We start from the raw sequence: 25,270 nt of genomic DNA on the forward strand, positions 1-25,270 counted from the left end.
CCATCCCGGTTGGTGTATTTGACAAAAAATGAGCAAGGAATGAATATGGAGCGTTATGACCACCTCCCAAAAGATTATCACTTGCAAAAGCAGCACTGTCGCCAACATTTTTCATCTTACCATTATGAGATATTATGTGTACAACTTTTTTTTAGGGAATGGAATAAGGCTGCAACTTAAAGAAATGTGAAGATCTTACAGCAGCAGGTAAATGAACTGCTCTAATATTGTAGCGTGTAAAACGCTGCTGAAGGCACAAAAGTCGGCGTTTTTCAAATGATTCCACCGCTATTCGCGGGTGATAATAATTTGGGTGAAAAAGCCATTTAAACATTTTATTCTCGTGTAAAAAAGTTGATATGCGAGGTATTCCTGCTGTCGCGTAGAGCCATCTAGTGGACACAAGGAGTCATTACAACTGTGAACACATTGGCAGTTGCAAGCTTCGTGTTCATGCGTAGAATATAAAAATGTGTTTATGCATACATTGGAAACCTTTACTAACTTCTGTGCACATTAAAACGTGGCATTATTTTACATTTACCTACAAAATTAAGCCTGTAGTCACCGTCTATAAATAATTAGCAGCGTTCTTCATATTACGGTGAGCCATTACACAGCGCTAGTATTCTACATAATTACTTTCCACATTTGTGATGTCTTTTTTTTTTTATAGATTTACTAATTGACTAAAACTTAAAAATAGTTTAAATCCGTGTAACATGAATCAAACATGTTTTCGTTCGCCCTCGAATGTTTCTTTAGGAAGAAATAACCATTGCAAGGGACCAAAGTTTATTGCAACCCTACAAAAAGTCACAGGGTGAGAAATATACAAAACAAAAATAAAATTAGAAAAATTAAAAACAAAACTCATTCTTACACAAGTTTCAAAACTATCCACCGTACACGGACCACAGTTTATTACTCATATTTTTAATATATCATTTTTTGTAATGCTGTGTGTACATACAAAATATAGCAAACTAAATAAGGCAAATAAATAGAAGTACAATTTACAGGAAAATGCAACATTCCTCAATGTTTTACTGGTGTTTTAATTTGATCTGAAACATCAAGAATGGTGTACAAAATACTTATGTTCTTCCACCTGTACTGTACATCTTTTTGTGAAGGGTACTTTTTTGTTTCGTTTTCCCCAACCGTAAAAATACTGACTCTTCATAAGGATACAGCCTCCAAAAATGGGTGCAACATTTCTCAAGCAGTACAAAGTGACGTGGAAGTGTGTTTTTAATACCGCAAGCAATTTCCTGTGTAAAGTCATTAGGTCACACCGTGTGCACTCTTCTTTGGGCATGCAGGTTGATGCCAAGTGCACGTTTGGACAGAAAACTCAACATTCCGTCATTTGAACACAGACGTCACTTACGTCAGTGTCCTTCCTCCGATATTCCCTCGCTTCCATTCAGCATCTTTTTTTTTTCTCCAGCGGCCCAGCCGGATTCCCAATCCTCACTTGCCCTTTTCCTCTTTTTTTTATTTTTATTTTTATTTTTTAAACATTTGACACCACTATTTTGCTGCACCCTTCTCGGTTCAAAGAAGTCTAAAACCTCAAAACATTGTTTGCAAATGGAAATGTCCCATAATAAAAGTGCATTGAAAAAGCTACTAATTTCATTCCTCTTGATTTCCATCTTTACAGTCCAAAATCAGCCAGTCAATGGCCTAACAATAAACATCCAAACATGGAACAAAACAAACATAGAATAATAATAATACTGACAATGTTGCAAAACCCCTCAGTAAATAGTTTGCCCTAAAATATGGGTTAAAGCTCTGGATTAAAGGTTCTGCCAACGTTTGATATACTAACAGATTAACTGGAGAGATAAAGGAGGTTAGGAAAAAAGACCAGCAGAAATATACAGACAATGCTGGTTAAAGTGGTGGCTTTTTAGGAACATTTCTCAACGCTAAGGTTAATCAAACCTAAAGCTCCTTCGCTGCGTTGCCGTATTTTGCAAGTAACTAAACTGACTGAGATGAGGGTGGGCCACTTTCCCCCTTCAGGGCACAAAAGTGAAACATCGCGTGCCGGGTCGGGCTACAGAGCTGTTTTGAACTCCTTTTCAAAACGTACACCGCAATGTCATGTGCCGGTTTTAAATACCACCAAGTACTGTACATACATTAGCAGCACCACGCAGAAAGAGGAATGGTACTTGTGTGAACGCAGGGTCAGAGGCACTTCCAGGTGAGTACGTGGTACGACGACGGACAAACATCACAACGTACGTGCGAGCCGTCATGAACATCTACTACTGGTGTTTTCAGTCAGCTCATCGCTAAACTATACGAGGAATTAACACCAAGTGCTTGTTGAATCAAGTGCTGTGGGAGGTGTAGGAAGCAGTATTGCAGCACTGGTATCTGTTATAACAAGCTGTGCAAATCAGACGGCAGCCAAACTAAATGTTTGAGATACCAAGTTACAGCTCTGAAGATCGTTGGGAGTAGAAATGCTTGCATTGTGTGCACTATTCATTTTTAAGGAATCGGCACCGTGTCGCCCCCTCTAGTGTTAACATAAAGACATCGTGTTTTCGCACTACTCACATTGCAGCATTTGTCACATTTACTAAGATTTTAGAAATGCATATATTAAAATATCTCTACCGCCGCTTCCTTTCACCAACCCGCGTTGTTGCAGCATTCGGTCACCGATGAAAACCTCGTGTTGACTTACAAACAAGCGTCTCAAACACTCCACACCGATGATACTGCAGTAAGTGTAAGTAAAGCTAGTCGGAATCTTGGTAATGGTGTCAAAAACTGGACTGATGGCTCTGCCTGGAGGCGAGTGTAGCAAACAATGTAGATTAGCCGTAATAAAGCTGAGCAGGGAGAGCTGTAAACATGGAAAGCCATTTCCTTCGTCATGTTTGTTGGCGTGTAGACGGACAACACACACACACACACCTGCACGTTGTAGGCTGGCCTATGAGCATTCACTAAGACAAGAGAAAGCTGCAGTGCAAACAAGATAAACTTAAAGCGCAAAATGTGTACAAATGAACGAGTAGAGCACCAACAAAACGCCATGAAAACCTACAAAACAACCCTTTTAGAACACATGCACAAGTTTTGGCACTGGTTGATGCCAGAACAGCGCTGTGGAAATGGACACCTTAATGCTGCAATTCGAAGACAGGGAGGACATGTGACCACCGGCTGCATTCCTCCTAGGTTGCATTTTTGTAGATCTTCCATATCATTTCCAGATGTGGAGGAGGCTTCAGAAGCCATTTACAATCCACGTTCTCGCTTTTTGTATGTGCAGAGTGACTGACCGTGACAAAGCAGCACCAGCACCTAACTTGAGGGTTTTTGTCTGTCGGGAAGTTGTGAGAAACACGGGAGTGACGAGTGGCGAGAAGCTGAAGCACAGTGGTCAAAAGTCTTGGGATGATGTGTCACAGCCGTCTGTGCCCAGCATCCCACCTGCCCTGCGTCCCGATCAGGAGATCACATAACGTCCAGGGGTGACAGGTCGCACATGCCATATGGTCACACCAAACGAGTCCACATCGGAGCTGACGTTTCTTCTGTTTTTCCCGCCCTAATAGGTGACCTTGGTGACGGCCCGTTCGCGCCCACCTCCCTCCACCAGCTGGTTGACGGAGCGCTTGCGGTTCCTTTTGAATTTGTTCAGGTCTTTGTCAAAAACCTCGCCAGAACGCAGGGCCGACACCAGGTCGTCAAATTCCCCTCCGACCTCGTCTGAGGCCCCGCTCTTCTTAGCCCGCCGTTCCCGCTCCCGCTGCTCCTTCAGCTGGCAAAAAATAGGCTTTTGATTAGGAACATGTGGGCCAAACCATTTTGCTAGTGCACCTTGGACATAGTGACCAAAGACAAGCCTCTTACCATAGCCTCCATGCGCGCCCTCCTCTCCTCCTCGTCTTTGCGTCGCTGCATGTTTTCCAGGTCTTGACGGGCTTCGCTGAACGACCCCAAGAAGGTGTCGAAAATCCCAAAGAACTCGTCGGGCTGCATCCTCCCTTCTTCTTCCCCAAAGTGCTTCAGAGATTTGGCAAACTGCACAGAAAAGCAAGTATCGTCAAGCAAACCTCGGCTTTCATGCGCTGCAGTTCTTGTCATGAGTAGAAAAACATTGAAAACTTTGCCTTGGTTTTCGTACAAGGATTCTGTTGTTGTATAGGGTTGCACGTAACTAACTAGTCTGTTTATCCTGTATAGTCATCCCTCATTTACCGTGCTTCATTGGTTCCAGACCTGATAAGTGAATAATAATAAGACTGATAAGTGAATTTCTGCAAAAGCAGGATTCCTTATTTAAAAATGAAATATTTTTGCAGTTAGAGCATAGAAAACCTGTTTACGACCTTCTAAATAAAGGTTTATTAGAGGCTTCTAGACACCCCTGTAGTCACCTTTACACTCGTATTACCCAACATTGTACACATAATAAGAGTAATTAAGCCATTTAAGACATAAATCAGACTCGTGTTCTTGTCAGTTTAGTTCGGGAGGGGGCGGTTAGTGTTTGTCCATAAAGTCCAAGTCCATAAAGCGCCGCACATATAGTGTACTCTTCTTGCTCCTAAACATTTAACTGAAAGCCTCCTTGTGTGTTTTGTGCAACATTTTACAAGCGTTTCCTCTCTTCAGAATAGAATTTTACAGTTTGTTGATGAAGTGACAGATAAACATGCCAGGACGAGAGGGCGGTGACAAGTTGCCATACAGTCTCATTTTTGTGTGTTTTTTTTTCTTCTGTACGGTACAGAGATTAAGATCCATGCAGCACTACACGACTCCATCTAGTCTCTACACACACATCCAAACGTGCATATGACTTCATGCACAAGTGGGCATTTAGAGGATGTGAAAATATATACAAATAAAAAAAACTAATGTACAGAAAAGATCATGAACTCCATGTGGCCTTAGAGTTGTGATATAACAAAGTTTCCAATGATGCCAAACCATCCTGTCATTATGGGCAGGTCACCATAGCAACCAAAACATCAATATGCCTCCTCTAATTAAGTTTCTGGTCAAATCTGTTTCCTCTGGTCTCCAAGGGTGTGTCCTTAATCAGGAGATGAACACACACGCAAACACACAATTTCATTAATTATAGAACTAAATGCTATAATTTGCCTTAGTAACACTCAACATCCTAACCTGAAATCTTCTGATTTTAACTTGCTATAATCTAATCTGGCAACAAATCACATGCCTAATTTCTATGAAAGTTCCATTTCATCAGTCTGTGGTCAGATCCGTCCATGGATGCAAACACCACTGCACTGAGTACGCGACTGCACTTTGTGTATAGAAAATTCTCTCCGCATGAATGTGCTAACACAACACAACGTCAAGATTAACATCAACGCAAACATGCCATACTGTTATAATTCCCTAGCCCAAGCAAGCCTCGAAGAGATCATTCCGGCACTTAAACTCAAAGCTGATGTGAGCGACACGCGTGCATGCACTGTATACTTTACACTAATTGGTGTGCTTGAATGACAAAAGCCTGGAAGCACTTACACATTAATGAATAAAGCTGTTAATGTTACAACTAAAAGTGGGAGCCTGACATCTAATGCTCATACTTCACATTTTATTAGCATGAAAATATCATCTTTTCCTCACTGTGGTATAGAAAGTGGATGGATGGATGACAAATAAACATACAGTATAGTTTCAGAGTCAGTCATGACTCTGAACATGTGTGGGGGAGTGTGCACATGTAAAGGCTAAACCAAACAAATCCCTTCTGTCCTCTGGAAACCTCTGTCCCAGTAACTCTCATGACCTTGGACCGGTGTAATCCTTTGTAATGTATGTAGTCATGTCTGAAGCTGGCTCTGTATAGGTCATCGTGTGCATGTAGCGCACACGCACGTACGTACACACACATACAGTATATATATATATACATACAGTATATATATACACAGTATATACATATATATATACAGTATATATATACAGTATATATACAGTATATATATATATATACACAGTATATATATATATATATATACATATATATATATATATATATATATATACATATATATATATATGTGTGTATATATATATATATATATATATATATATATATATATATATATATATATATATATATATATACACACTGTATACATATGCAAAGTTGTAAGAGCCCTGCCTTGTCTGTTAAGTCATCCTCCTGGACCTTCTGAAAGCCATGGTAAGTAACAAGTTGTTGTTGTTGTTGGGAGGTTTGGATCCTGGGCAACCCCTACAGCTCTTAAGTCAGCTTTGAATTGTTCACCATTTACATTTTAGTGAATGAATACGAACTGGTAGCGGTAACTATTTGTTTATTTACAAAAACATGGCCAGAAGCTTTGACAAATTTTGCATCAGATTCGCACATATATACCATACACACACACACCCACACACACACGGTTGTGCCTGTTTAGAGTCTGGCCCGGTGAACACAGGTTCTTTTGTTTTCCATCTATAACTGCTGTCCTGCTCCCCTAATTCTTTCTCACTGACGTCCCAACAGGCTCGTTTCCCCACTAAATCCTCCTTAGACAAATAAAAAAGTGGAGGGGAAACTCCTCCTCCTACTCCACCACTCCTCCTCCCTGTCTATCACACGCAGTTGATAATTTCAACATTTGGGGAGGGCCAATAATGGAAAATGACAAGACTGATGAGAGTTGCTCACCGATGTCAGCAGCATGATGTACAATAGGGCACTGAAGACCTGCAAATCTTTTTAACACCACATTTTTTCCCAATATCTGCCAATTTGTTCCACAATACATCAATAGGACAGCCAGCAGACTTCAAATGCATGCGTCCCAGTTGCATTAAGATGGAAAGAGGAGAGGTAAAACACTAAGTCAAAGTGACAAAGAGAAGACAATAGAAGAATCCAGGCAATAATTTCAGTGCTGCACCCCCCCCTCCCATCACTGCTGAAGTGATCAGACTGGACAAAATCAAGTTTTATCATTCCTCCTTTGAGAGTTGAGGTTTGTTTTATCTCTCTTTTCTCTTATCTGTCTAACATGCAAAACTGGCTAAAGATTCACATTTAAGCCACCCACAGGGATTCTCAAGACACTTTTACTGCACGACTGGCTGGTTCAGCGGTTACCTTGTCCTTGGCCTCGCTCAACTGATCTTCCAGTTCAGAGAAGCTGAAGCCCGCCACGGTGATGAAGTCACCGATTACGGCCACAAACTTATCCCCGCGTTCCCTTGTCCTGCTCTGCTGCTGGTAGTGCAGCTCCTGGTGGAAAAACACAGGACATGTTTCACTTCTAAACGCAAAATTGGCACATGCAAGCCTCATAGTAAGTTTATGAATGTCACTTGTGGGCCCTTACTCAAACCGCTCTTTTTCTCAGGTCGAATGAGTATACAACATACATCTTCAATGATACAAGTTTGAATTGATTATGAATTATATCTAATTTACACAAAGTCAGAATGATAAATACAGGTTCAAATATCCATAAATACCCACCCCTTGTTTAAATAGTCCCTTAGCAGGTTTCACCTTGACCAGGCCCTTTTTGTAGCCATCAAAAATCTTCTGGGATAATTCTGGCACTCTTCTTGGCAGAACTGGTAGAGTTAATTTAAATTGGTTGGTTTCCTGGCCCGGTCTGGCTTTTAAGCACAGTCCACAAATGTTCTATTTGGTTTAAGTTGAGTCTTTGTGAAGACCAATGCACAAGTCTAATTTTAGCCTGCTATAGCCATTACAAAAACAGCGTTTGTGTGTTTGGGATCAGTGTCTTGCTGCAACACCTCATCGTGTCCAAGTTTCAGCAGTCTTGCTGCATTTGAGGTGATGAAGAATTTGGAGGTAGTCCCCCTCCTTCATGATTCCATCCACTTTGTGCAGAACTCCAGAACCACTGGCAGCAAAACAGCCCCAGAGCATGTTGCTACCACCACCACCACCTTGACACGTTCAAACACATGTCTTGTCATCATGGTCAAATAGTGCAATCTTTGTCTCGTCTGACCAAAACACCTTGGCTTGTCTATGTGGACAGCAGGGGATTGTTTCTTGAACTGCACCCTCTCTGTCCATGGTGACGTAAAACCGGCTTTGCTTTGGACAGTCACACTGGTGCCCCAGCAGTTTGCAGTTCATGGCAGGCTTGAGCTTTGAAGGTTCCTGGGTTGTTCTTGAACATGCTAACCAATTTCCTTGAATCGGAGTGTGACAGTATGTGGCAAAGTCATAACACAGTCAATTAACTCGTACTTGTGTAAAATAGTTTGTTGATCTCGGAATCTGCAGTCGTTTAGAAATGCCTCCAAAAGCCTTCCCAACATGTGTACATCTACAGTTCTCCTTCACCGAGTTCCTTGGACTTTGCTATTCTGAGTATTGGTCGAGACAAGTGCCGTCACAGAAATCCTTTTATGTCTCCAAAGAGAAACTATCAGCTGCAGTCACTCACGATTCCCAGATGAGAAGTTAACAGAGCTTGGCTTTGTGAAATTAAAAGACATTCTGGAACCTTAAGCGCCACTCCTTATGAGATGTAGGTGACTGTAAGGGCCCAAAATGAGCATTCAGGACATGCTGAGGGTATGTAAACTTCTGACTGGAGATGTATATGCTTCTCTGAAACCCTATTTGCATTAAAAACCTCACCCCTTGTAGTTAATGTGTGCCCTTCCCAAAGAACATAATTATAGGCAAGAGAAGAACCAGTAGAAGCAAACTCACCGCCTCAAGAGCCTTCAGTCCGCTTTTTATACTGTGCACCTCTTTTTCTAGTTCTGCCAAACTAGAAACCAACCAAACAAACAACAACAAATCACATGAAAAACATATTGCAAGTTTAAGGTTACATTTAGTTTATTTCACCGAGATGCTGCAACAAGATTGTACTAACTTGACTTTTGCAGCCTCTGGTATGCTGCTGAGGTCCAGCTGGATGTGTAGCGTGTCAGGGTAGTTCTTCTCAAAGATCATGATCAGGTAGTGCAACATGGTAATGTTCCTGGTAAATTGTGAGGGGGAAATACAAAACTTAGAATCAAGGCTCAGGCAAACCTTACCTCAAAATGCACCTGCCCTTATGAATGCCTGGTTGGATGTTTCCCAGATTCTTTGGACAGATGAAATATCAGAATCAGACTGATGAGAAGATAAATGTATGGAGAAGGAAAGGAACAGCTCTCGCTCCAAAGCATACCATACCATGTCTCAAACATTGTGGGGGCGTGTAACAGAATAGGCATGTGTGTCTGGCAATGGACTGGGCTCACTGGTGTTTATTGATGATGTGAGAGCTGACAGAAGTAACAAGATGAACTGTGAGGCATTTGGGCTATGCTCTCTGATCACATTCAGACAAACGCTACTGACATGGAATGGCACGTCGCACTTTCAATGGATGATGGGCCTAAGGTTTTTTGAAGGAAAATAAAATCAAATATTCCTCAACAGTGAAGTCAGTTGCCTAAAACAACTTTCTAAATATTTCTAACTGTTTACACAAGACAATGTCTCAGTAATCAGTCGTAGTCTGCATCTGCTCACCTGTCTATGCTGGACTTGGTGTCAGCAATCTTATTGAGGCTCGAGACCTTGAACCCAAACGCATTTCCTCTCTGGCCCTTGTTCATGAAGTTACCAAAGGCGAGCACAACCTCCAGGATCTGAGTGAGCCTCTTGCTGCGGACCACCTCCCTGGAAGCGTTGAGGATGGCTGGGGTAGAAGATAGAGTGAGAGAAGTGAATGGAGAGAATCCTCAGCGCGGAGATTGATAGTACATTTGTTAAGTGTGTCACTCAGCTTTTCAAAAGGCTCACTTCATTAAGTCTACTCAACAATCTACAGTGATCTAATGTGACGCATCTAGATGTTTCCAAGACATTTATACAGGCTTTAGCTGTACAGTTTCCCTATTTTCAATGTCCTTCATAATGATTGATCAATAAAGCTTTCAGAAAGTGGGCAACTCAGTGGGAAGCCCATCAAATCCTTCCATGCTCTTATATAACAGCAGGAGGAAGAAGGAATATTCCAAACTCTGAGCTGTCACTTTCCTTCCCCCTGAGAACAGGCCACTCTGGCAAAGTGCAGGTGCTTTCCTCTCTCCACAGAGGAAACCTCAGCGTGAATGCTAAAAGCGTTATAATCCATACTGTTATTGTTCCAGTTCATTGTGCCATGATAAAGCATTTGAATGATTCTCTTGACTCTCCTCACAGTGCTCGACTTGATACAGAACAGCCTGGCTGAACTCTGCTCCATCTTCTGAAAATTCTTCTATTAAACATGCTGGGTGGTCCAGGAAATTATAGTCTCATCTGGGGTAACACAACGCAACATGATTGAGAACTTAGTATGTGCGGTTTGGGAACATTTGGATCCAACAACAAAGGTTTCCAGAGGCTTGGATCCGAACTCAATCCTTGCAGGATTAGGCTTCTGTTTTCTTTCCAATCCTGATGGCCAGTAACGTCACAAGATATACTCTATTTGAGCAGAGAAAAAATGCTGCAGCACACACACAATTAAACCATCGCTGAAAAAAACAACAAACATGCATGCGCACATGACAATAGAGCTTTTTCCCCTCCGGGTCTTTGAGCTGAGCTCCGTGTTTATGAGCAAAGGCTTTTCCCTCTCAACATGGGCCAGTTTTCCAAAACATCCTCCTGAGTAACCTGGAAGTCTGTTTGCAGAGGACGCCCTCCCTAACCCACATGCACTCGTGCACACATGCTGTCCTGAACTCACATTGGAGCTTTGACAAGGCATTGTAAAAGGGAATTTTTAATGGGTTCACTGCTGATGACAGTTTTTGCGTTTGATTTTCAGACAATATTACATTATTAGCTTGCCATAAGAACATTTTGTGCTCCATTTGGGCTAAAACTGCAGAACAAACATTTTAACCAAAGTGAAACATGCAATCATGTTGAATTTCAGCTGTTTAAAATAGAAATTAATCACAGCAGCCTGGCAGTCTGCCTGTTGTACAGTATAGACATACAATTATAAGTTCATACATTTAGAGTCCAATAGAGTGCTCTCCTTACCGTCCACTTTTGGCTTGGTTTCAGAAAGGCGCTCTGCAAACTTCTTCTTAAAGAACAGAGCCTGCAGTCTCTGTTGGTAGTGGTCAATTCTAATGAAGAGACGAGAAGGTAAAAATGGAAATCAACTTGAAGTTCAAAGCTAGACATCTCCTAATTACAGTGAAACCTCGGTTTTCGTATGCCCTACTTTGCCTGCGCCAAAACAAAGCATCCCACTGACTGAGTCACACTGGAGAAAAACCTTTTAGTTGTTCAGTTTGTAGTGAACTGAGGTTCTCAGTTTGTGGTAAATTCTTCTTATAAGAAAACACTCTGTGAGAACACAATGGAGAATACAACGTTTCTTGTCCAGTGTGTGCTAAAAGATTTTCATTTAAGTGCAACGTCACACCTGACAAGTCACCTAGTTTCAATGATTAAAAAATGGACAATGATTTGACATGTATTCCACAGACTGCAAGAGAGGTAGTCAAATGCAAATACAGTAGGCTGGATGATAGTGCCCAACAGGAAACCCAAACGCTTTCATAAGCATTGTAAAACACCGTGTTGTAGAACCACGGAGGTGCCTCTGCTGTTTGTGTCGCCCCCTCACTTGTTCCCGTGACGCATGTCGTGTTCTGGGATACACTGATAAATGATTGTGGTGCATGGGTCTTGGATTCTGTGTTGTGGTGCAAGTAAACAAACAGTATAAACTGAATTTACCCTTGCAATGAGTTACACTTAATCATTATTACAAAACAAAGCAAACATTGGAGGCTTGCTGTGTGTGTTTGGAATCACCTCTTACTACTCGAAAATACTCTTTATGAAAGCATTATGTGCAAAGTGTGATAAAATGTTAGTAGTGTACCTGCTCATTTCAAAAAGGAAGCGATCTGCTCTGGCCATGCGCTCCAGCTCATGTTTGTGCTCCTCCAGGAGATCAATGTCACTCTTCTCTGGGACAAACTTCAGCAACTAATACACACACAGGTAACAGTGACTTGAATGCCTTATCGGGCCAGCAAAAAAATGTACTTCTTCTAGTGTCTGCACATATTTAGTGCAGAACCAATCCAAATCTCTCATCTGCCTCAATTAACTTTAAAAAAAATGATGAGCAATATGCTTATCTATGTCCATGTTATCATGTGGAATTGTTCAGGGAGGAGAAAATCAATGCTGGTTTATGAAATCTTCTTCCAAAATATCAGAACAATGAATTACATGACGAAAAAAGGAAGTAATAAAAAGCCACATTTCAACAAAGCAATATAAGAGATCCACTGAAAATAACCTGAAGTACATATTAGAACCACTCATCTCTCCCCATCAATGAAATCTATGATTATGTTCCACCAAGTACGAAGGCTCACCTGCTCCAGCATATCTTTGGCCAACTCTTCTCGTTCATCCATTTCCAGGATTGCCCTCTTAATCTCTTCATTGCTCATTTTTAATCTTAAAAAGAGGAAGGAAAAAGTGGTGAATAAAAGGCAACATACTGCACACTCCCATGAGGTATGTTTCAGTATAAAACCACACCACAATAAGAAACATTGTTATATCAATGCTTCTCTGATACAACACTGAGCATTATTAGTAGGGTTTTTTTTAAAGATCCAAATTTGTGATAAAGAGTGGAACCTCCGTTAGCGTCCGCCTCGGTTAGCGTGTTTTCGGTTAAGTCGTCAGTCTACGATGTCATCAGCGGCTGACTCTCGAAAAAGTTAACACAAAACACCTTTTTATGGTTTTACAATTATAGTTTTGCATGCATAAACTTGTAAATGCACATAAATGCCGAAAGAAATGGATAAATGAACATTTAAGGCTACTGTAAATTCCAGTGTGTAAGTCACTACTTTTTTCTTAAACTTTCAACCCTTCGGTGTATACAGCGGTGCGGCTAATTCATGGCTAAATTCTAATCTCGTCACATGTGCCGCTTGCGAGTCAGTGTGGAAGTGGTAGCTCTTTCTTTAACAGGAGCCAATCATGAGCTATCAGTGCACTCACAACAAGCTTTCAACCCATTGGTTGTCAGTGGAGCTCAGTATATACAGTATATACCAATTAAGAACATAACAGTCTGACTCATGGTGTCATCTTTTAAAGACACTTAACTAACAGCACTAAATTCAGCACACAGTAACTTCATCATACTCAAAAGGTCTATACTGTATACAAATATTGAAACATGTCCCAATGTGACTTTAAAATACTTATAATACTTAATAATAATAATACTTATAATACTTAAAATACTTGTCTTAAATAATTAAGACAAGCCAACATTTTAAAGGTTCCCATAATGCGTTGGGTCTGAGCAAATTCACTGGGCCGCTGCAATGATGTCATCTTCCCCAACTTTCTTGCGCTTCAATTTGGGATGTTGAGGTGAGAAACACTATTGAATTCAAGCAATCACTCATGGCATAACATGATAGTGGTGTCCGTGTGGTGTTTCGCTGCCACATCGTATCTGTGGGAACAGTCACCTCATCAATCACGTCTTCAATAAATGTAAAAAGTAACCTTAAATGTTCACTTACCCCTTTCATTAATCATTTATAACGAAACTTAATTGAACTACAAAAACATGTTATGTGTTAAGATTTATGGCTTTCTGGATAATTTCTCATAGAAAAAAATTGATTCGGTTGGTTAGAGTCCGTTGGTTAGAGTAGGCCCTTCTGGAACAAATTAATGACGCTAGGTTCCACTGTAGTTTTTGTTGCATTTTTGATTTTTGATTTTTAAATTATATCTGACCTGAGATGTTTGATTTAGATAAGATCAAATGTTTCGCACATACAATTCACCTCTTAACTGGTTTATGAGGACTACACACTTTCTGAGTTCCCCTCAACAAAGTGCAATTATTTCTCACTTTACTATCACTCTACTCTATGTGCATATCTGGACTGGTGTCAGTCCTGGGACCACTGCCACATGTTCCCAGTGTTCCTGAGCAGTGTTAAGTGGTCAGGGTTGTGATCAATAACAGCATTGTCAGTCTGCACATTGAAGCCTTATTGACTTGCTGCTGACCTTATTTTGGGTCGGGTTTGGCCCCCTGGCTCATGCGCTATTGACACACTATTGAGTCGAGGGGCCTGCTGCGGATTCTTTGGACAAAGAAAGGCTCCAGGAAGCCTGTTTATTGATCTGGACTGAGAGAGGGGTCATCAAAGTCTCTAAAATGGTTTGGATCATGCTGTTAGAAGACAGTGAATGATGACAATTGATTCCAGGTCAGATGTAGAGGGATTTGATGCCAACTGGGGAGGGGGGGTAAGTATAATCTCACATATTCTGCGGCAGACAAAGAAGGAAAGCCCCTAATAAATCCGCAAAACAAATCTGTTTGTTGATGGTGTGATGTTGCGTGGGCACGTACTTCGATAGGAGGATGACACAGTTCTGTGCACGTCGGCCATCTATGACTGACAGCTCCTTGACTTTCCTTGTGCTGATATATAAATCATCCATAGATCCTGTCTCCTTCTGCAGGAAGAATAAGGAAAAGAGATTAATGATGTCTTTACATGGTTCATAGATGGGTCTCCTGTGCAATGAGACATGTTATTTCCAACATCTGTAACATCTTTAATGCATTCAGAGATGTGACATTGTGTTAATTTGGAGCAGGAAATAAAAAAAATATCCTGTCTTTTCAGTGCAGAACAAAAGGTTGCTGTGAAGCCAAATAGTTTAAATCAAGTTTGCACTCATTAACTTCACGTCAAGTCATTCTTAAAGGGGCTTATCCTGCTCATTTCAGGGGATTTTAAAATTATATTGGATCCCAGTGGGGCACTATAGTTTCTTTTATTAAAATACTCCATAAATCTTAAGGCTGCGTAGAGGGTAAAATCTGCATTTTGCTTGTCTTGGCGGAAAATATTGGATTTGACAGCCTTGTCCCTGACCACGCCTACCTACTCTATTGCAATTGGTCAGGGGTCAAGGGTTGGCTCCAGACCCACTGACCCTTTTCTCTGCTTGGTTTCTCTGATTCGTACACCTGAAAATAACACCTTCTGTTGCCATACATGGACTTTCTAAAGTTGTAACGTGAGAAATCTCATATAGTTCTCACATCCGACCATTCAAAAGATTCAGGAGTGCCAAAAAACAAACAAACAAACAAAGCAAAAAAAAAAACCCAACCTCTTGATATGGCACTTCCACATTAAAAGTACAACAATTAAACACATTCATGAGTCTGAAAAGTTGGAAATGTAGGATAGGTCAACGTTAACTTCTGAAAAGCAGTAATGTAAAAGCTTTGAAATTACTCTCAAAGTAAAAGATGTATAAAAAGTCCAATTAAGGACTTTGAGATGAGTCACCAATGCAAACACAATGCATGCAGCCTCAATAGCAACAGGACGCTGTTCAAACTTGGTTTGGATAGAATCCGATATTTTTATGAACCGCACACAAATGAAAAACGTATAAAAGTTCTCATGGGTTAGAAGAGCATATGTCTTCTTAAAACAGTCTATTTAGGGCTTCCTGCTTACAAGAAAGAGTCCTTCTTGAGGTCGTTGGGTGTGACTTATATAAATCAGATGCAACTTGTAAAGAAAATGCGATTTTTCCGTGCTTACATTAACCTCCAAAGGATGGCAGCAGATGGAAGTTGGCACTCGAGGATGACTACTTTCATTGGGTTTGCCAAAGTTCTCTACGCTGACACTAAAGATTAATTTGCCTGCTCTAAGCAGTGAAACTGGAAACAATTCTCTTCATCGTTACAACAGTTTTAACTGGCAGTGAACAAAATGTTTTTTTCCTCCTTCTTGTATAAACCAAATGGAAACTTGACAGTTAAGGCGTTGAAACATGAAGATGATAATTATTGCTGTTTGTTGCTTTCATGTTGATTTATGGCCCTCCATGGTGCAGTTATCCAAATTGACATCTAATCAGTACAGGCCTTTATCTTATTGGTAATTTCACTAAACTGTGTATTTGGAAACATCTGCAGCTATAAAGAGAGAAAAAAAGTAGTTTTAACATGTTACCCCCTTCTAATGCTACGATAAAAACCTGTTGCACATTCCCAAAACAACAATCCCAAAGGGTCTGTAGTCTGTACCAATGGATGAGTTATGTGACACACAGACTTAAAAAAAAAAAGAAAAGACTATAGCATTTTGCAGCCACCTGCTGCATCACAAAAAGAGAAGGCGCCAGCTGCATTGAAGGTAGGTAACCGTGTCATGAAGAAGCTGCGAACTCACCTGCTTGAAGGATTGGTTAGTGAGCAGGTCCTACCCAGGCAGTCGGTGAGCGCAGAGACACAAAACACATGCAAAGATTAGCACTCCAAGCAAGAAACACAGTGTTGGCTAGAGAGCAAAGAACTGTGCACACTACAAACTGAAGCTAAAAAGCCAGCTCAGAAAAAAACAATATACAGTAGCTGCATTGCATTTGTGAATAACACCACGAATATTCCAATACATTCTTGAGCCAATCTGCTTTGAAATGGAAATATAGGATCAGCTTGAATTTAGATGAATTCAGTGGTCAAAGTCAGAACCTGATCTTTATGAATTCATGTGCGTAACAAAAAAAAACTGTCAATAACCTTCAGTCACTCATTCATCTGCAGGCATTCTGGCAGTGAAAGGACATTTAAACCTGGTATTTTCTTCCTAGTTTGCTGTTACCTTGGTCATTTAAAAAAGCGTGTTATCTGGGTCTGATCTCGACTTCATCACTTATTTAACTTTAAAATATTTTTCTCATGCACTCATCACTTAATTTTGTATTTCATGAATAATGATATATTTTGGTAACCTTTTTATATTGTTATTTATTAGTACTACTACTGCGTGTAGTTTTTATTGTTAATTGTCATTGTATACAGTATAACTTGTATTGTTTGAGTCATATGACATTTTTATGGGCATCCAAAGGCATGGAGAAAAATCCATTTAAACTATGGATATTTTTATATATTTTACATCAATTATATAATGCATTTTGAATCATTTTCATTAACATACATACACTCCTCAACCAAAATATTAGGTACACCTGCACAATACAATGAGACACATTTTAAGACCAGAAAATTCTGTTTATTATTGTGGCCTTGCTTTGTAATTGTATCCATCTGGACTGCATCCTACTGAGAGCAGTATGTTGCTGCCATATTTTGATAACCTAGCATATGCTTCATGAGGGAGCAAAATATTACACCTCTCAGAACGCCATTCAAATAATGATGATTTTAATAACTAGATACTTCTATTATTTTATTACCCTCTTGTGCGGTTGTACCTAAAGAAGTCTGCAGTGAGTACTGTATATCATCCATTAATCAATTGCAGATTACATTGTAATTTGTGTACTGAAGGACGAAACTGCTATTTACGTCAAAGGGGCTGGCTGTGCAGTGATTCCTTATTTCTGCAGCACTACTGACTGCATTCTCCGTCTATACTGATCCAAGAAGCTGTGAAGAGACAGCCACCGTTCTCACACAAATGCTGTAAAGACCCACAATTGCGGTCTCATCTCTGCTCCAATTCTACAATGTGTTTCAGCTGTGAACAGCTAGCTGCCTGTTAGCCTGGCCCTGGGCCCTTGGCAGTGTCACACAAGTGAAATAATCAAGCCGAATTAACACAATGAATGAAACTTTTGTTATTCCAGGCAAACAATGAACAGGTCTTGTTATATGCTAAACACTGCATGGAACAAACATGCACACGTACCACTAGTATGCATTTGTAAACCCCAAATACAAACCTGTTGTCTCTGATAGGCTGAAAACATCTTCTCTATGTCCTTGAGGTCAAGGATCTTGAAGGCTTTTAGGTCATCAATGTCACTCCAGATGGTACCATTGACCATATGCTAATGAATGAAATAGACAAAGCAATAAACAATCAACAGGTTTTGCTTCTATTTCCTCAAGGAAAACTGCACTTTTAAAAAATTTTGCCCACAGACATGAACACATATGTCTCTCTCTGTTCTGTGCGTTTTAAAGATTAAAAAAAGAAGCTAAGAAGCCGAAGCTAAGAATGTACGTAATGGGAAACACTTATTCCACCCATAAGGCCTTCTGAAAACACTCCAAAAAGCGCCAACATGCTCCATTTACATTTAATGTGACGTGCATATTAATCAAGCTACAGCAACATTGTTCTTATTATTATTAATTATCATTGTTACGCCGATCAAATTACGGTACTGGCGTAGTGGCACCTTGCCACGCCACACCGGCTAGCGACTAGCTTCACCACACACTCACCCGCAGCGAGTCATCGCTGCACTCTCAATGCCTCAAATCAGTACCAAAAGGTAAAGCTACATATTGGAGCAGCCGCTGCTGCTACTGCTTTTGTTTTTGAGTTTGGAAAATGCCAGGTGTAGGCGTTCGTTTCCATGTTGCTATGTGAAATCAATGAGCCCAGGTGCCGGTAATGCTTAAAAGAACCAAAATAAGGCAAAATACTCTAAGTATTACATGTTGTCATTAATGTACCTGTTACTACAGCATGCATGTAAAACCATAAAATCTTGTTGGAAGTGTTTTAATAGCGGTCTTGGCAGGTGGCATATGTATGTCCCATTACATGCAGTAATGAGCAGTCTCTTTTTATGTTTTATAGTTTTAGAACACCAGAAAAGAGAAAGACGTGTGTTCATGTTTCACATAAGGATTGTGGATGGGCAAAATAAAAAAAAAAAAGGTTTCTTTTAAGTTCTTTAACATAATCCATCCATTTTCTATGCCGCTTCTCCTCATGACATATAAAAGACTCACCTCGCCAAGTTTAGCCCAGTTGAAGGACTTCAACGGATGAGAAGGTTGAGGGATGGACTTGGAGCGCAGCGTGTTTACCGAATTGAAAGAAGAGGGAATGGGCGGAGGCGGTACTCCGAAAATGGGCGGGGCTCCTGGTGGAGGAGGTGGGATACCAGGTGGGGGTGGTGGTGGCGGTGGTGGTGGGCAGCTGAAAGGCAGCGGAGGAGGAGGTGGAGGGAAGCCACCCATTATTGGAGGTGGAGGTGGAGCCACAGGTGCGCCTGGCGGGGGCGGAGGTGGCGGGAATGACACACCGCCACCCTGTGGAGGAGTCACATACAGGATATGCATAAATTGTGAGCTTTGACGCTTATAAAAGCCACCTCTAAGAACAGTCCAGTTAAGTTCACTTTACCGTTTTGGTATGGTGAGTGTTAAATGAACAAAATAATGAAATCATATCATACATTTTTTTTTAGTATCCTTACCACTGGGATACCAACCACAGTACATTCCCACCAAGTGGTTCACCAGTTTGAATTGCTAAATTACGATCAGGCTTAAGTCTCCACCACATAGTCTGTTGGCAAGATAGCTGCCTCAATGACCTTGGTAAGCACTGATGACAGTATGTGTTCTGCCATAGCTCAAAAACTGTGGTCAAACAATAACCAAATAAAGCAAACAATAACCTGCTACCCAAAAATGTCATAGAGTTCTTCTCAACAAGAGAGGAGAAATTTAACCTCAGGGAAAAAGTAAACTTAAAACACTTATACGCGAGAACAACGCTAAAAACCTTCAGCGTTTCAGTATGTGGAATCAAATGATGTAATGGACGGAGCAAGGAACTCAAACAATGCAATAAGATGAGCGATTTCAAGAAACAGGACAAGCAGTTGATGTTTGCAAAGTACAAGGAAGAAGAGTCCTGAACCACCGTGTACAAAACGCTAAGTCTAATCACTACAACGCTCACTACTAACTCTTCATTCTTGTGAGTTCATTGTCTGTATACACCCATTATCCAACCATGTTCTCTCCCATTTTATTTGTCAATGCTCTGTCTACTCACTACGACACCTCTTATTAACTCTTCACTCCTTTGTGAGTCCATTGTCTGTACTCACCCTTTATCCATTCATTCCTTTGTGAGTACATCTAAAGTCTTAATTACCTTCAGGAGTACACTTATACTTGGTTATTGGTTTGTTGTGCAATCATTTCATCAAAATATAATAACTTTCATATTTTATCTCGGCCAGTGCCTCTCAAAGTTCTCCCATCACACGTTGCCAATTGAGAACATTTTAAAATGAGCACAATTGAACAGCAAATAACAGATTATGCTGTGTTTATTTCATGGCTCACATTAACATATGTTAACATATGTAATAGCAACTGAGCTTCACAATAAATACAGCAACACGGTAGGCTTATCAATTACTTATATTTACCCGAAAAACTGTTGCTAATCCACGTCATTTTACTAATGAAGAGTCGCAATAGACTAAGAATATACTCTATAAACACACCCTCCTCTTTTGTCCAGGCTTACGGAAGATTAAGAAATATTTGCGTTTGAGATCTCGCTATGTAAAACAGGGTGAGCTCCAGCCCCGTGGCATCGCGGCTCGGAAGCTTACTGTCTACTGCCGGCTTGTGGCTGCCTTTGGGCGGGGCGGACCTGTCAACAGCACCCACTGTTGCTCAGTGAGAACGCAAAATGCAGAACAATAGGTGCTTTCACTTTTGAGTCCCCGAATACCAAAAAACTCCCCAACAACGCCAGAAAAAGTCCATAGACTTGACGCTAGTCGCTTTTGAGAAAATATGTCATCAAGGGGGGTTGGAATGTCGCCAGATCTAGCGACAAAATCGCCAAGTTGGCAACACTGGTCAATGGTATGTCTAATCACTACTACACTTATTACTAACTCTTCATTCTTGTGAGTTCATTGTCTGTACTCACCATTATCCAACTATGTTCAGTTATGTCTATTTTATATTTATGACTGTCACATAATCTTGTAAGACCACTCAAATTTGTGCTGTGTTTGGAAAAATGTAATACCAACTTGAACCCAAGTGTACTGCAAATTTTCTGCCAGTATTAAAAGCAGCACTTCTTACAGCAATGTCATTGATGCGTGATGATAGATCCAGGACTTGCTCCCTGGCTGAGCGCAGCTCCACACCCTCACGCTGGAGCTTATCCTTCATCTTGTTCAGAGTCTTCATCATGTCCTCTTTTTCCTGGGTCTTGGTCTCACACTCTCGCTCCTTCCTCTCCAATTTGGCAAGTAGCTCAACATGATCTGAAGGGCGAACAAGAACACACCAAGTTGCAGATACACATCCTAAGACATGTTGTCTGTGCAGTGTTAACTTACCTTTTCTGAATTTCTCAGCCTGATCTCTCCACTGTTTTACCTCATTCTCATTGACCAGCCTGTGAAGGAGCAAGACTTTATTGAGCATCAATGCCATGACTGATGAATTGAATAGGTTCCACAGGACATCTGGGAGTCAACAGCAGTCCAACTAAGTCAAACCAGGACATTTTAGGATTGGATGCATGTAACATCCAAAATGGTCACTGCTGATTGCAAATGTTTTAATACGACTGATTTGACTAATTGTCCAACATTGACTACCGGTAGTTTGTTGCGGATAGCACAGTCTAGTATATTAGCGCTGAAATAAGTCCTGCAGGGTTCAAATCTGTTCAGTTGCATTTCTTAACTTTGTTTAGTTGGAGGTTTGTTATGCAGAGTTATTAGGATGCAGATTAAATTGAAATGCAGATGTAACAAATGTAACAATGTAAAACAAATTTAAATCATGAAGCCATCAGGGAACAGGTACAACAGGTAAGAGATAAACAAGAATAAAGGTGGGTGAGGAAGCTGGTCAAATGGATTGCTGAAAAAAAATTATTTTGGAGGAAAAAGACTTAAGTAAAACCTTGAGTATGGACCGGAGCCTTGGCTGGAGTTAAGAGGATAAAATGTGTCACTAACAGTAGAAAGAAATATTTACAACTATGTATTGCAATTCACTAAGAAATTTTGGGTTGCAACTACGTCACTTAGAGGCAGCCCGTCACTCCCAGTATGATGCTTGGGGGGCAAACATTCAATATGGCCACATACTGTACAAACTCAGTGTCTTTGTACAATGGCAGATTAATGCGAATAACAGTCCATGTCAATGAAATTATTTACTCCAATTGTGTGAGTGTGCATTGTGTGTTGCACAAAGACATTAAATAGTTGAAAACAAAGTAATCAAACAGCAGTGAAAACTTGCCTTCAGCGTCAGACAGAATGAATGTAGCAGATGAAAATAGTGCTTCTAACATGTCTACCTGCGTTCCTACATAAAGGCAGTCTTCATGAATGTGTTCTTGTATGTGTCTTTCGTCGCAGTTTTTACATGGGGGTGTTGCGTATGAACATTAATTTGTTGTAAAATAGTGAGGTGTAATTACCATGAGGGATCAAATATACTGATTGCAATAGTCTTCTTGTAATCAAGTCACCAAAGGACATCTAATAATAATACATTTGATTTATAAAGCGGCTTCACTCCATTTTCAAGTCTGCGAGTCCTTGATTTTAAGGAGAAAAAAAAACACTCCTTGGTTTAAAAAAAAAAAAAAAAGAGACACAAATACTTGATTGTTGACCACCTTTACATGGCAATGGAAATATTGGAATGCTGAACGTGGCTCCGGTGTCATCACAGTGACCACATATGATGAACAACTCCAGGTTGTTTTAGCAGCCGATTTAACCTCTACAATCCCCACCTCTCTCTCATGAACCACCAAGGCAAGAGTTCAATGTTTCGTCCATTAACTGTGGAGGCCTACGGCAAACTGCCAAACTAATGTAGAAATCTCAGTTTATGAATCATACTTTACTTTGAAGAGCGTTTATGGAAACACAACAAGGCTTTGGCAGGAGGGATAGGTTTGCATCCCTGTGATGGATCCACTATCCATCTTTGATGCACTGTAATGACTTAGCTTCAATGCAGTGTCCAAGTTTGCTGGAAAGAATTACACTCTAAGTGTACTAACAACACAAAAATAGTGACTGAGAATTGGTGTACAGTACAGCGGTAGGAGCAGATGGGCTAAGGTTTACCACATGACATTTTTTATATTGGAGCAGCTTAGACACCTCCACCATCATGAAGGATCTACTATGAAATGGACAACGATAACTAAGGTGTCACAACATCTCGCAAGATTAAAACTTGACAAGATTTCTCGGTACGAAAAAAATGTCCAGTGGGCAATAGCCCTGGGATGATAATAAATTAATTAATCAATCACACAATAAATGAAAATGAACTTGAGAATTTTGACGATCTCAACATATTGCCATATTCACGTTTGTTTTCCTCCTCTCCCGCCTCTAAACAGGCAGGAAGAGGTTTCATTCAGTGTACCGGTTTCAGCAAAATGGTGCATTTGTTCCATAGAGCAAGGGCATGAACGGAGTGAGCCCTTTTGTCAGTCATACATCTCTTTGAATCAGTAGGTAGAGGCGGTACAGGTAGCACAGATTGCAATATATTGTCATATGTTTTTTATATTTCTTCCTTGTGCTTTTCTTAAAATTCATTAAAATCACATCTTGTCTCGTTCTTGTAGACCTAATCTTGTGTTTCGTCTTGCCTGGTGAGTCGTGACACCCCTACTAGGTAGTGTAGTGATCTCATTATTCACACTTCTTCCTCCCAATAACCCTGTCCCTCCCTCTTTTGCAATGCCCCTTCCAGTGTGCAATAATAGTGCAGTGTGAGTGAATTAAGTATTAATGTAACTATCGTCTACGTATAAGTTCTGACTTAACATAAAGCTAGACTGAAATCACAGTTGTAGGAACAGTTTGTAGACTGAGGGCCACCTCTAGTCCATTCATAATCCAGCTGCAGAGCACAGTTTGAAGCCACAGCCATATATGCCTATATCATAAATTTAATCATGAACTTTTAGTTTCCTCATCACTCCAGATTCTAGTTTTGCTGTCACACAAAGACACACAATACAACATAAATTCAGGTGGGTGTGTCACTAAGATCGGAGAACTACGGTTATGATCTATCCCACTTGTGACCTTCTTTGGAGACAGATTATTAAAAACAGTCTATATATAGTTTATATTGTGGTCTTTAAAATATTGCAGTAATTAGACTGATATTAGACTACTGCTGTCCATATTAATGTAACCAGCATTACTTGCATGGATGGACAACGTTTTTTATATTACTATTTCAAAAGGTTTGAGCTTGTAAATGGTTACAGATAGAGGAATACTGTAAATGAAAGTAGTGTATTTTCTGCCGCAGATCCTAACACGACCGCCGCTATTTCTACTGTTTTATACATCCGCGGGAATGTACAGCCCTCTGACAATTGGTGGTGTTTTGACCACCCGTGCTACACGCACTGTACGTCTCACCCATTTCTCCCAGTGCATTTTAGGAGAAATTTCTGAGAAACATTTTGAGACAAAATAGAAACTAAAATGAGGCTGAGATGAGAATCTGAGCTGTAGAAGAGCAAGCTTTGAGCAGTACAATTCTCCTCTGGGATGTCCCTTCCTGCAACCCCGAACACGGTGAAGCAAAGCATCGGCTCCAAAATGGACTGTCATGGTGAGCGGACTCACTGCTGCCATCACACGGTGTTCAAACTCATTCAACTCCTAAACTTTCCATAGAAACACGCCCAGAAATGTTGCTCAGATTGAAGTTACATATGTCCGCCGTCTCCTGGTGTATATTATAAAAGTAACTACATGATGCCTCAGATTTGTCTCTATGGCTTGTTAAATTCAGCAATGTTGCTTGTCGCAATTATGTAACTTTGGCACTTAAAGGGTTAAAACCCATTAAGGAAACCTTAGGTTAAAGTAGCAGATCTGTCAGTGTCCAGCTGCACCCTTTAAAAGTAAACAAACCTGAAGTACCTGGGTTTTCCTGAACTAAACCATTGACTTGAAGCCAAGTGGTTGCTTGGCCGCACCTAAACATGGATCACTTGGCAGGCCTGCCTGACTAATGCGATTACAGCAATTTCCTTTTGATCTTGGGTTTCCGCTTTCGTGCCACGGAGCGCGGCTTCCTCAGACTTTACCCAAGACCCCCTGCTGCCAGCTTCACTTTGCCTCACCTTCCTGAGGAATCATATTCTCAGCTCCCAGCACATACACGCTCACCACGAGAATGTTCTCGTAAAAATTAGTTTTTGATTCTTTCCTTTTTTGAAATGTTGTCACAACAATCCCCATGCGCACAGACTTTTCAAAAGTACCTGAAAAGATTGCAATTGCCCCACCCAAGTGTGCACCAACTGCTTGTTCACCCTGACTTATCCAAAAGCATATTTTTAATGCTCTACTTTG

At 40.6% G+C, this 25,270-nt stretch overlaps 1 protein-coding gene across 4 annotated transcripts in view; it reads right to left on the reverse strand.

The window, feature by feature from the left end:
- Window positions 1-778: 778 nt before the first annotated feature.
- The window catches only part of daam2 (dishevelled associated activator of morphogenesis 2), a 97,257-nt gene continuing 72,765 nt past the window's right edge, over window positions 779-25,270 (reverse strand). For 2 of the 4 annotated variants that reach the window (XM_054795834.1, XM_054795835.1), the window contains exons 12-26: window positions 21,242-21,300; window positions 20,982-21,166; window positions 18,867-19,169; window positions 17,843-17,950; window positions 16,324-16,353; window positions 14,472-14,578; window positions 12,445-12,529; window positions 11,940-12,046; window positions 11,084-11,172; window positions 9,575-9,743; window positions 8,925-9,032; window positions 8,756-8,816; window positions 7,160-7,294; window positions 3,892-4,062; window positions 779-3,799 (exon numbers count right to left, since the gene is read on the reverse strand). In XM_054795834.1, coding sequence (XP_054651809.1) covers window positions 3,587-3,799; window positions 3,892-4,062; window positions 7,160-7,294; window positions 8,756-8,816; window positions 8,925-9,032; window positions 9,575-9,743; window positions 11,084-11,172; window positions 11,940-12,046; window positions 12,445-12,529; window positions 14,472-14,578; window positions 16,324-16,353; window positions 17,843-17,950; window positions 18,867-19,169; window positions 20,982-21,166; window positions 21,242-21,300 — 1,930 coding nt within the window. In that variant the 3' untranslated portion in view covers window positions 779-3,586. Of the gene's footprint in view, window positions 3,800-3,891; window positions 4,063-7,159; window positions 7,295-8,755; window positions 8,817-8,924; window positions 9,141-9,574; window positions 9,744-11,083; window positions 11,173-11,939; window positions 12,047-12,444; window positions 12,530-14,471; window positions 14,579-16,323; window positions 16,354-17,842; window positions 17,951-18,866; window positions 19,170-20,981; window positions 21,167-21,241; window positions 21,301-25,270 lie in introns of those variants that run through there. The other 2 variants (XM_054795836.1, XM_054795837.1) reach the window with 2 other exon arrangements.

This window comes from Dunckerocampus dactyliophorus, chromosome 13 (assembly GCF_027744805.1).
Source record: "Dunckerocampus dactyliophorus isolate RoL2022-P2 chromosome 13, RoL_Ddac_1.1, whole genome shotgun sequence".
Lineage (NCBI taxonomy): Eukaryota > Metazoa > Chordata > Actinopteri > Syngnathiformes > Syngnathidae > Dunckerocampus > Dunckerocampus dactyliophorus.